The sequence below is a fragment of the Etheostoma cragini genome, chromosome 14, assembly GCF_013103735.1.
Source record: "Etheostoma cragini isolate CJK2018 chromosome 14, CSU_Ecrag_1.0, whole genome shotgun sequence".
Classification (NCBI taxonomy): domain Eukaryota; kingdom Metazoa; phylum Chordata; class Actinopteri; order Perciformes; family Percidae; genus Etheostoma; species Etheostoma cragini.
The window spans coordinates 11,991,419-12,004,798 of NC_048420.1; the positions used below are offsets into that span (position 1 = coordinate 11,991,419).

General features: G+C 41.3%; 1 protein-coding gene across 1 annotated transcript; it reads right to left on the reverse strand.

The window, feature by feature from the left end:
• Positions 1-1,980: 1,980 nt before the first annotated feature.
• galnt12 (UDP-N-acetyl-alpha-D-galactosamine:polypeptide N-acetylgalactosaminyltransferase 12) lies at positions 1,981-11,919 on the reverse strand. The gene is made up of 10 exons (XM_034892341.1): positions 10,964-11,919; positions 10,338-10,507; positions 8,547-8,736; positions 8,125-8,310; positions 7,809-7,926; positions 7,168-7,344; positions 4,697-4,828; positions 4,356-4,469; positions 3,468-3,623; positions 1,981-2,606 (listed from the first exon to the last, which is right to left on the reverse strand). The coding sequence occupies exons 1-10, from the start codon at positions 11,314-11,316 to the stop codon at positions 2,469-2,471; spliced, it is 1,734 nt and encodes a 577-aa protein (XP_034748232.1). The 5' UTR covers positions 11,317-11,919; the 3' UTR covers positions 1,981-2,468.
• Between the last annotated feature and the right edge of the window lie 1,461 nt (positions 11,920-13,380).

Sequence of the window (13,380 nt, forward strand, 5' to 3'; positions counted from 1 at the left end):
GATCTGAGGCTTTCACTAAGCCACTGGTATGTAAGAGAAGAAAGCACTCAAAATGTCCTGAAAAGGTTCTTAAGAAAATACCTGAAGATCTTACCCACTTTCTCTCCACAAACTGTGAAAGAAAGGATCACGCAGAGAGGAGCGTTGGCCCCCTCTACAGGAGAAGAGGCAAACATTTTAGAAGATGTGGCTCTGAAAGTCAGTGATGTCAGCCACAAGTTCATAAGAGACTGAGTTTGTTGACAGAGGTATAAAGCAGATATTTTACTTTAGACAGATGCACACGTGTTTCACTGTCCATGTGTGCATAATGCAAGTGAGCAAAAGTGATCTCAAAGATTGCACCAGTAGTAGAGTAAGAAGATGGAAAACCAAAACGATGATTGCACAAGTGTGCGGGCTCTCACTAATCCATGATATTAAAAAACTATCCACTCCAGTAGGGTCCGGTCTTCCAGCAACAGCATTTCAAGAAAATAATTATTCCCATACAGTGAGGGAAAAGAGTATTTGATCCCCTGCTGATTTTGTAAATTTGCCCACTGACCAAGAAATGATCAGTCTAAACTTTTAGTGGTAGATTTATTTGAACAGTGAGAGACAAAATAACAAAAAAATCCTGAAAAACGCATGTCAAAAATGATATAAATTGATTTGCATTCTAATGAGGGAAATATGTTTTTGACCCCTCTGCAAAACATGACTTGGTACTTGGTGGCTAAACTTTTGTTGTCAATCACAGAGGTCAGACGTTTCTTGAAGTTGGCCACCAGGTTTGCCCACATCTCACGAGGGATATTGTCCCACTCCTCTTTGAAGATCTTCTCCAAGTCATTAAGGTTTTGAGGCTGACGTTTGGCAACTTGAACCTTCAGCTCCCTCAACCGATTTTCTATGGGATTAAGGTCTGGAGACTGGCTAGGTCCCTCCAGGACCTTAACGTGGTTCTCCTTGAGCCACTCCTTTGTTGCCTTGGCCGTGTGTTTTGGTCATTGTCATGCTGGAATACTCACCCCACGACCCATTTTCAACGCCCGGGCTGAGGGAAGGAGGTTCTCACCCAAGATTTGACGGTACATGGCCCCGTCCATCGTCCCTTTGATGCGGTGAAGTTGTCTTGTCCCACTAAAGCATAATGTTCCCACCTCCATGCTTGACAGTGGGGATGGTGTTCTTGGGGTCATGGGCAGCAATCGTCCTCCTGAAAACCTGGCGAGTTGAGTTGATGCCAAAGAGCTCCATTTTGGTCTCCTCTGACCACAACACTTTCACCCAGATGTCCTCTGAATCATTGAGATGTTCATTTGCAAACTTCAGACGGGCATATATATGTGCTTGCTTGAGCAGGGGGACCTTGCAGCGCTGCAGGATTTCAGTCCTTCACGGCTTAGTGCGTTACCCATTGTTTTCTTGGTGACAATGGTCCCAGCTGCCTTGACATCATTGACAAGATCCTCCCGTGTAGTTCTGGGCTGATTCCTCACTGTTCTCATGATTATTGAAACTCCACGAGGGGAGGTCTTGCATTGAGCCCCGGGCAGAGGGAGGTTGACAGTTCTTTTGTGTTTCTTCCATTTGTGAATAATCACACCAACTGTTGTAATCTTCTCACCAAGCTGCTTGGAAATGGTCTTCTAGCCCATTCCAGACTTGTGTAGGTCTACAATAATGTCCCTGACATCCTTGGAGAGCTCTTTGGTCTTGCCCATGGTGGAGAGTTTGGAATTTGATTGATTGATTGATTGATTGACTGACTTATTGCTTCCTTCTGTGGACAGTTTTTTTTTTTTTTATATACACAGGTAACAAGCTGAGATTAAGAGCACTCCCTTTAAGAGTGTGCTCCTAATCTCAGCTCGTTAAAAGACACCTGGGAGCCAGAAATCTTTCTGGATGAAAGGGGGTCAAATACGTATTTCCCTCATTAAAATGCAAATCAATTTATAACGTTATTGACATGCGTTTTTCTGGATTTTCTTGTTGTCATTCTATCTCTCAGTGTTCAAATAAATCTGATCATTTCTTTGTCAGTGGGCAAATGTAGAAAATCAGCGGGGGATCAAGTACTTTTATTCCCTCACTGTATATATTTAAAGTACATCAGAAAGTAAGTACTGGTCACTCAGTATCACTTTCTATTGATCCATTAAATCCAGCTGGTACAAAAATGTGCAAAGGTTGACGTTTAGAAGGGAGCATGGAAGCTTCTTCCTTTGGGCTCCTTTCAGGGCAAGACAAACAAATAAAAAAACGAACTCATGCTCACCCAGTAAGAGTGTGTGCCCCATGTAGGCAGAGTCCTTTGCTGTGTGTCATCCCCCATCTCTCTCCCACCAAACCTGTCTGTCCACTGTCACTCTAAAATAAAGGGACCCAACCCCTTCGCAATTCATTCCGCCCATATCCCTCCTCGGGAAATCTGAAAAAAAAAATGTTTTAATTTGTACATATATCCTAGGTTGATACCATTACATTCTCTCCTCAAAGAACCACTTTTGGTGGAGGCTGTCGGAGCAGGGTTGGAGGGAAGGGGCTGGTGTCCCGTTGTCGGTCTTGTCTACTGCCTGAACACACTTCTGGCTCACCGCGTGGTACAGGCTCCCGTCCTGAAAACAGCCAGGCAAAAAAACATGCATTATGACAAAAGCTAATGTTACAGCACTAAAAGACAATAGTTACAAGCTGGTTAATCACTCAAATGGCCAACAAGTAGTTAAAATGGTAGCCATTAGCACTGTACATTACATGTCTACGGTAACAGAACAGCTCTCAGTCAATATTGATATGATCTTTATCATTTTTTAAATCCCGATTTAAAAAATGATGCCAACACCGTTTTAAGAGAAGCAGAAGCGTACTATTGGAACACAGACAGTCTTTCTTGGATGCATTTACATAATGTGGTTTAGCTGCTGACAGTGGGGTGTGACTACACTGAACAAATGCTAAACATGCAGCCCAGCGTGGTGAATCCCCAGCTTGCTGATGCTCTGGGATTTACAACATCTTTACTTTTGACCCTGCCCTTGTATGGAGCCAAAGCACATCTGCACCTAATGAATGAGTAGAGGGTATGTATCAGCTAGAGAAAGCAGAAAGGAGGTGACGTTTGTTGGGAATTGATTGTTTTTGGTTCCTAGCATATGTGGTGTAAAGCAGACGGGATGTAACAAATAATGTGGACTGATGAACACAAAGTCAGAGGAAATTCAAAGGGAAACTTTTTTTGTGGGCTTAAACTCAGATATCATGTTACACTTCTCATTATCTTGCAGACAGCGACTTAAAAACGCGTTCCAATCTGCACTTCCACAGAAAGCATGTCACTGTCTGGCAACAAACACTGCCTATTCAGGTAATTCCGGATGTAATACATATAGATACATTTACTAAAATTGAATTTCTCCTATTGAAGGATTCATAAGGGGATTCTTTCTTTCTTTTAAAAACAGAAATATACTCCTTACCTCCCTGAAGACAAATTTCTGGTCTGGAGGTACTTGCTGCCCCCTTTTTTTACACAACTGGAGAGTCAGGTATGTGCTGATGTTGTCACCCACAACGCATCCAGCAGGTTCCCTTGTGTTATAGCGGATCTCACCGTACGTGGAGTATTCAAAGAACTGCGGGAGGACAAAACAGCTCAAAATCTTTTCATGCAAAATTGTGTCACGCCAATTAAAAGATGATTGGAAACATTCTAATCATATTTCTTTTCAATCAAAGTTTGAATCTCGCTGAAATGCGCAGACGCGCATACACACACACACACACACACACACACACACACTCACACACATTTCATTCGTAGTATGTATGCATGTATGTGTGTGTGTATACTATGAATGAAAATGAGAAAAGTGAAGCGATTGTGCCTTTCTGCAACATGCAGAGCAGTACGATAAAGCAGACAACACAAGCACTGCTGAGCCCCCACGTCCTACAGCGGAGACATCAGTGTGTGTCCACAGAGGGCCGCTGGCATAACAGTGGAAAATTACAGAGTTCTCTCTGGACTGCTGTCAACCACAGAGGATAAAAAGGTGTTTGCAAAGGCATTCTCCTTTGTATCAACAAGGTCAACATGTAATTTTTTAACCTGGGATAGACAATCTAGGCCACTATTAGCAGGTTTGTAAGATAACTTTTCAAAATATGTGTTACTTGGTAAAGTGGAAAAAAGTCAGCAACTAGATGTGAAACATAAGACTCAAGTTCTTGAGTAAAAGAGACTAATACAATATTGAAATTAAGACATTTAATGTCCATTACAACAGAATCAAGTGACTTCTTACCAGGCAATAAAATAAAGACACATTTTAGGAGTGACTGCCTGAAAGATTGACGTCTATTACCTGGTTCTGACCCATGCCGTGACACGGGTAGAGGATGACCCTTTGGCCCACCACTTTGTGTTCATCTACTGGGTTGTAGTCAAAGCAATATTGAGTCTTGCCACGGTTCTTCAACTGTTAAGAGCAAAAAGCAGTCATGTCAATAGATATTTACAAATATAGCATACAGTCATACATGGGTGAGGAAAATCATGCCATTCATTATTGTAAGGATATCTCACCCTTTTAACTTTTCTTTAGATAGGTCTCTCGTCTGCACTGCTTAGCTACATTAGATTCAATCAAACTGGTAAGAACTGGTAAATTTATATTGCCAATCAGCAACTCGGGTGTGTTCTTACCATCCCAAACATGCCTGGCCGATCCTCTGGGACATGAATATCAGGGTAAACATTATCCAGATACCACTTGAAGCTCTTACAGCCCAGCTTCTCTCTGAGCTTCTTCCGCTTGCTCACATCTCCAAAGGCCTCCTACAAAACAAAGACCGCAAACCACATTTCCACCGTATTATTTTAATGTAACCTTCCTGCATGATAACCTGAGGTTCAAAACAAGGAACATAAATGCATTAATATGTATATTACATGGTGATAAGCATCAATCAATGGCATCTTATATTCAAATAAAAGACCTTGTGTGTCTGCTCTTGACGCACTCAGCATCAGACAGCCGCAGTGTCAAAGAACGCATCCATAGCATAGTTCTGTGCTGATATGGTGTACAATAGCACCATCTACAGTTGTTCCATAACTCTACAAAACTACATTCAATTCAATTTTATTTATATAGCGCTAAATCACAACAGTTATTTCATTGCGCTTTTCCTAAAAGAGCAGGTCTAGACCGTACTCTGTGCTGTTATTTACTTAACAATTCACGAAAAAGCACTACGCGACAAAGTCAAGGTCAAAAACTTCCTTTTAAGAGGCAGAAACCTCGAGCAGAACCATAGCTCAGGGTGGGCGGTCATCTGCCTCGACCGGTTGGGGGTGAGAGAAAGAGACAGAAAGAGAGTGAGACAGACGGACAGAGACATGGAAAATTGTAGTAGAGGGTGTAGAGCAGGAACACGGAGGCAGCAGGTGACTCCAACCACAGACATGATCACTGTACAGTGCAGTCTCCAATCTGATTTGTAGGTGAGCATATGCTCACCGCACCTTCTCTGCTGGAGAAAGGGTTCAGCAACACTGCAAGGTGATGGATGTTGGTGGTTTGCCCAAACACAGCTTCAATTGGCCCTTCATCAATTTATTTACGCAAGTGACAGATCCCCAAAGGAGAGAGAGTCAGTCATCAATGGGACTGACCTGTAAGGTCCATCAGAGGAAACTGAGGGCTGGTCTGGAACACTACCATAGACTGTAAAAACCGACTGACCTCTAGCCCTCTTCTTGTTCTTCAGTGACCCCTAACTGAACCATATACTGGGTTGTGATTGGACTGCTAGTCCCTCTTACATGTTCTCTTATTGTCATTAAAGTAGCACCTTTACTAATCCTTAGTTTTCCTCCTCTTGGCCTCGTACACTATAGTGGCCTATGGGTCAGAGGCCAGATAGGTGCCAGTAAGAAATGTATTGTTCAAGTTTAAAACATGGTTAATAACTAATAGGGCTGGATATCATTCCAAAGTTTTGATACCGTAACAATACAAATACCGTGACTTTGACGAGTGTGAAACAATACTTTATTCAACACCTATTTTATGAAACTAAAACAAATGACAACATTATGGCAAAACAACTTTTTATTTATTTTATACATTAGCCCTCACTCTGTGTGACGTATATTGAAAGTATATTGAAAAGATATGAAAAATATTGAAAGTATTTTCAATATTTTTCCTGCCTGCCTCTACAACGTGTTACGTTAGACAACCAATTGCAAACATTTTTAAATCTTGGTATAAGCATGCTGCATGCTTATTGGCTCATTGACGCTGATGAGATTTACGCCTTAGGTATTGAAATTTGATATTGAACAAGGAGGCATTTTTCTATACTCAATACTATAGAGGCAATTTGGTTGGTGCCTAAAAGTGACTGAATTCTGTACCTAGCCCTTCTGATTAGTAATCTCTTTATAAGGTTCGACACAATCTGAAATTCATTACACTGCTGAAAATGCCTGAAAATAACAGAAAAAATTAAAAGTGAGATAAGGCTGTCTCATTTCATATAATATATGGCAAAATGCTGTATGAACGTGTCGATCTATAAGCAGCAGTGTTGGTTGTGGGCTTTGGGGCATTGGGTTTGCGAAGCCACTGCAAGATTGGCACGACTCTGTCCTCTCAGAGAGATGAGCACCACCTGATATGTGTTTAGAGAAAGCTTCTCCTCTTAACTACACTGCAAGCCCACACCCACCCACAAACACACACCCACCCATCCACACACACACACACACACACACACACAAACAAAGGATCTCACCCTTTCAAGGACTGGTGGGTGACACCCGTTGGAACTGAGTGACACGGAAAGGTGGTAATCACACACCGGAATGCCCTGTCACCCCTGTCACCTTGGGTGTCTGCCGATCATGTATCCCCAGTGTCACTTAATCAGGGGAGCTTTTACACCAGAGTGGGAGTGCAGAGTGTGTGTGTGTGAGTGTGTGACAGAGTATGTACATTGGTGAAATCAGTATTGTGATGAGTGCAGCGGTCTTCCCAGTACACCACAAATGAAACAAATCCTTCAATCATCAATATGATGTAATGCTTGCTTAAAATAGTGTAAAGTAGTAGTATTGGATACCTCTACAGTAGCATATATCGATGCACACTACCTGTGCAGACTCACCAGTCGAGCGTGGGGGTTTCGATGGTAGTAGACCTCTTTGTATTCATCCATCCAGACTTCAGCGGCTCTCACGCTGTTTGCCAGAGCTTTGCTTCGTGAGTAAGGGGCCTTTTTAGGGAACACATGACCCACATGGGAGCATGGGTGAACCTCCAGGCTGCCCCCACACTGCCAAATCTAAGAGACATCAACAACACCCCCACCACCATGAGGATTTGGTTAGCCTCTCTCGCCATGATTCAATCATTCAACACAAAGCACACCCTTGTTGTGGAGGGATCTTGGAACCAAAAAAGTGGTTTTGTTGTTGAAGGGAAATACGTTTGGTTCCCTCCCTTTGGGATGTTGCGGTTATTGAAGAAAAATGATGTTGAAATTCTTCCCTGCAATTAAAGTAATAAAATCACTGGCCTATTTTCACTGGTTGTTTAGTAATTCTTTTAGGATGGTTTTCACAGTCTTCTTGGTAAACTTAAACCAGATCTGGACGCCTTTTTATTGCTGTGTGTTGCTAAAATGTGCCTATTGAAATTTCATTTCAATACAGAGACAGTATATAGTTTGTGCCTATTTTGCATAAAGTAGGGCCTTACACATGTAGATAAACATGAATACATGTACATGCAACACACACGTCTTACCCTAAAAGAGAATTCCAGGTTCTCTCCTCCCCACACCTCCATCCCTGTGTCGTATGTCCCCAGGTAATGGAAGTAGTTCTTGCTCACAGCAAACAGGCCACCTGCCATAGTAGGAGATCTGAGGAGAAAAAAACATATTAGACGATAATTCCCCTGCATCCTAAAAATTGTGATTTATCTGGATGAGACAAGTGATAGATCAGTTTTAGTATTGACTGACAGTAGTACTATAAGTACTAATGTATGGCCTATTCTGTAAAGTTATTCAAAAGTGTTCACATTGGATTTCTCTTCTCAACACGTCCCACAGACACACCTGATGACATCAATGGGCGAGCGACGGCGTTTCTGTTCATAATCTGGGACAGCGTGCCAGGTAAAGACCAACCGCCAATCAAACCCCCCGACCTGGGGTTCGCCAGAGTTCCCCAAATACTCAAAGGTGTTCCAGTCGATCACATCAATGACAGGACACACCACAGCCGACGGCTCCTCTTTGATCCTAGAGGGGAAGGGAGAAAAATGGTGCAGTGGTGACCTAAAGGTTAAAGAAGCGAGCGTGTGACCGGTGGAGGTTTATCTCAAATGTCTGTCAACTTTTTGTGCTGCCATGCTCTAAAGCGGGCCCAGGTACTGAGTCTGCTACACAACAGCTCTCCTTTAGCTGGCTGGGGGAGACTCAGTGTTTTGACAAATACTCATTGAAGGAGTCAATTGTCCTGCTGAGGGTGTTCTAACCTGCGGAGCAGGGGCTCTAACCAGCCTTCATGGCACTCGCAGTGACAGTCCAGGAAGGTCAGCACATCACCCGTGGTAATGGACGCCCCGAGCAACCGAGCCCGCACCAACCCCTCCCTCTTGGTGGCCCGGATCAGACGCACCTTCCTCAATCCTGAGATGTGCTTCTCCAGTGGCTCCTTCAGATGAGCTTCAGGAAATAAACAAAACTAAATCTGATGAATGTGTAATAATGCGTGTGTGTGGAAGGCCACGTTGCATCAAAAGCAGTTGTGTTTCTCAAAATCACTTAAAATATGCAATGATTTAATGGAACAAGGAGAATGAGCATAGAAAAGCAATTACTGACTGCTGCCAGGTTTTGATAGCAGTTGGTAAAGCTGAATAAGAGAGAAAGGAAAGTGTGTTTGATTAACAAATTATTATACTCAGATCATCTACCAGGTGTCTTGTAGGGCTGCACGATATGAGAAAATTATCTTATTACGATTGCGATATGATTCACAATACTGGAGGGAATGATCCTTTTTGTATCATTATTCTCATTTTCATTGAAAAGTTGTTGTTTTTTATTAAATGAAGTGGGATTGTTTAAAGCTCTGTAACAAAGAAGGATGTTTTCTTTAGTCTGCAGGATACAATTTGTAGGCACCACAATACTTTATTTTAGAATGGTTTGACACACATTTTGCCTATTTGTAGTTATTTATGAATTCTCACAAAAATAACATAATAATTTGTTTTGTTACAATAGAACAATCTAAAAATATTTTAAAGTTCTAATAAATAAATTGTATAAAAATAAAAAACTATATATATATATATATATATATATATATATATATATATATATATATATATATATATATATGTTTTGTTTTTTTAAATCGGCCAATATAAATGCCAATACCGATAGATCGGGAAATGCCTAATATGGCGGATAATATCGGCCCGCTGATAGATCGGTCGGGCTCTATTCAGCACTTCCTATATTCTATTTGGATGATTCTTAGGGTTACTATGTTGATTGATGGGATAGAAAACCAACATATTGGCATTTTACAAAACTATTACAAGGTTTCTCTTTCTGTACCTGTCCTCTAAAATTTGATTGTGAATAGTTTTCGGCCTTTACGCCTTCTTGATTAAATGAAACTATCTGAAACAGGGAAATCCTTGGGCTGAGGGAGAGGCAGGCATTGCTTCATTTACACCGTCATTGGTTTATATGTTTTCCAACTAATCCCTAAAGTGGATCATTCAGTAAATGTAGTACAGAAGACAAAACAATTAGAGACTTCAAATAAGAACATGTTCACTGCCTTGACAATAAATCCTTCTTCAGTTCATCTGCAACCGGCCTGATCCGAATCTGATCATTAGCACTATCCTTGAAACAATTTACCACACAGCCATGTATATTGTTATTAATTATTATCATTTTGCATCTTCATATGGAAGAAAAATTGCCCATACACGCAGCATCAATATGTGTGAGTCCATCTGGATGCATATGAAATTCCCCTTTATCTACATCTTGGACTCACCAGCTGTCACTAACTTCCTGGATCTCTGTTTGACTTTCCTAATTGCAGACATGTCAGTCTGTCCTCCTCCCTTCTATTCATCTGACAAACCGGTGATTGCCACCTGTCTGTGTGCCTCATGGTGTGTCCCTGTGACAACCTCACTGTCCATACTGACTGTCCATCAATCAGCCTGCCTTCCCACAGCCCCTCTGCCTTTCCATCAGTCTGTCTCAGTCTGTCTCCATCAGTCCGTGCTCCGTACCTCTATCACTATAGTCGTCCACCAGCACCACCTCTTTCAGCAGGATGTCGGGCGACGTCTCCAGCACGCTGTGGACCGTCCTCAACAAGGTGGACCAGGCCTCGTTGTAGAAGGCAATGACCACGGAGGTTGTCGGCAGGGACCGGTAGTCGTACTTCAGCTCCCTGCAACTGCATTGTAAGGATAATTTACATGTTAGCTAGTGGATTGAAACGGAGGAAGTGAAGCTGGGTAACTGGATTAAAACTGCACACTGACATCCTGTCAGTGATGCATGGTGATTAAGCTTGGTGGCAGTGAATACTCAGTTGGCATTACCAAAAGAAGTGAACACAATAGAAAAACATTCAGATGTGGCAACCAGCAGTTACTCCCCAACAGCAAATGACTCTAGTACTACAATGCCTCTTAGATTTGATATCAATTTATTTCATATCCTTCAATATGTCCCTTACATTTACTTATATAATCAGTGTGACAATAAACATCTTGAATCAATAGAAGTTAGTGAACTGACTTTGTTGCTATGCTTGGCATATATCCCCTTGAACTTTATTACAGTGTGACAATAGATTTTCTTTGGTGTGGTTGACGCCACTCAACTAGCAAACTAGCTGGTTACTTACAGAGGGTTCCATCTCTCTGGCAGCCTCCGGTGTAGCGACACTTTGTCACTGACATAAGTGTTAATCTGATGCTTTTGTATGCTTTCCTCCTCTTTCATTTTCTCCTCTGCGTTCAGATTCAGTCTGACGGCTCTCCCCATTTCACCCAGGGCATTCAAATCCAAAGGGAGCCTCTCGTAGACGGGTTTCTTCAGCTCTTTATCATCCGGCTCTCGATCTTCGGGGGCCTCTCGTCGATTTGTCGCGCTCACGTCCGCAGAATTGTGTCTGAGAAATAGTAGATATCCCACTAAAGTGACACCAAAGAAAAACCAAAGTAACTTGGGTCGATTCCTTCTTCCGCAGTGTGCCATCGTGTCGCTTTCTTCCTTGTTGCAAACTTGGGTTGGAGTCTCATGCCCTGACAGAAACTGCACTGCGCTGGGCAACTATTGGAGCAGTGACCCTTTACCAGCCTCGTCACGTTTCCGTTTGACGACTTTAAGTTTACTCCGCATTCTTTTAGCTACAAGCAACTAATGCGAGTTTACTTAAAGTAAGTTTATTTGCCGTCTGTGAAATGTCCAACTACTAGGCTTGTGAGTTTTTGTTAGCTAAACTACTTGTTGAGCAGACACTTATGGTCTTTATCTTGACAGTCCTCCTCGGCTCTCTTTAACGGTTTGCTGAAATGAAGTGTGAAAGGATTAACACCCTCGGATTAGTTATCTCCTTGGATTAGCTGGAGCTAACCCTAACTAGGCTCCCAGTGGAAACAAAACTAAGCTAGGTCAAATCCAAAAAACGTCCTCTGTTTAGTTCAGTATGCGTTGAAAGTATGTTACAATTAAAAAGACACATTTCAAGCCGAACTCAGCCTTGTGTGTCCAACTACTGACGTTGTCTTGCTAAACCATGTAGGGTTAGCTACAGCTCTCCATATCACGGCATAAAGTTTGCCTCCGGGCTACTTGAATTTGAGTCAAGTGGGCCAACGTAGCAACTACGTTTCCGGTTTATGAATGTTAAAGTAAAATTCTGCAGCGTGCCTAAATTATTACAATTAAATCTAACAGCACATTACATGTCACATGTATATATATATGTGTATATATATATATATATATATATATATATATATATATATATATATATATATATATATATATATTACACACAATCAGAAAATTTAAATAGAATATATATTCTATTTACATTTTATGATTGTAGGCAACACAATGCACACATCCAGTGTAGTTTATTATAGGACTAATGTAACATTGGTTGCTAGAAAGTTTCTGTTTTCATGGTTAGTTTTATAATAAAAATGAACGTGCGACAGCTCTGCTGTTTATTTGAACCACTCTTTTGACACAAACACACTTTTAACTTGAAGGCAAAATAGTTACACCGGAAGTTTCATCTGTTGGCTCCTCTAACTTGACAAATTACTTTCACACCCACCAGCGTAGCGGCAGGTAAATCTTTTAGAGGTGATAAAAAATATTAAGGCCTGAGGTATTTAGTCACGAACAGGCAGCTGAAAATACGAAACATTTCTAGTTATATATTTTCCCAACACTCTACAACTCTGAAACCTCTTCACTGACCCTGGGAGAACCCATTGCTTAAATTCAGAAGTCATTTACCTTGGTGATGTTATTTCTTATGTCGTTGGTCACTCATATGAAACTGATATGAAAACTCTTGACACTAAAGATGAAATCTGACACAAAATGTATGTTTAAGCAAATTAAAATGCTAAATAATTAAAGCGATCGTTCAAGGCGATAAGGTAATTTGAGTGGCATACTGTTTGATCTACGACTCATATTGTGAAAACTACAATGAGACACTGGAAGGCAACAAGTCAGCCGGAGTGTTGTAATATATCACGGTAGACTGGGCTTGACGTGTCTGTCAGAGACACAATATTAATGTTAATGCATGAGGGCGTTTTCAATTAGGACCTTATCAACAAGGGAATGAAACAATGGTGAACTGCTGTGCACCTTTGAGCTAAGGTATGATTATCTCTGTTGTCACTCCACTATAAGCAGGTATGTGTCTGGCATGGGCAACAACTACAATACATTCAGCTTTTAGTTTTAGTTTTAAAAACAACAAAAAATGACTTTTACATTTCCTATTTCTAATTTTAAAAGGAGAGAAGTTGTTCATAATGGAAACGCAAACCAACATAGGCAGTGAAAAAGCTATTTTGAAGAATTTACTGGACCAGCCTTAATCCCCCATGACGTGATGGAGAGTATTACACTGACCCAAGTCCTTCATTAACGTTTTTCTGACTAAATAAGAAAGTAGTTGATCTTGTCTGTCACACCTCATGTCGCTTGTGTGGGTCAACGACTCTGCTTGAATGTGTGCTTTCTTCAAAAAGTAAAAATTAGAGTGTGACAGTCAAATTGGGCAAGTGG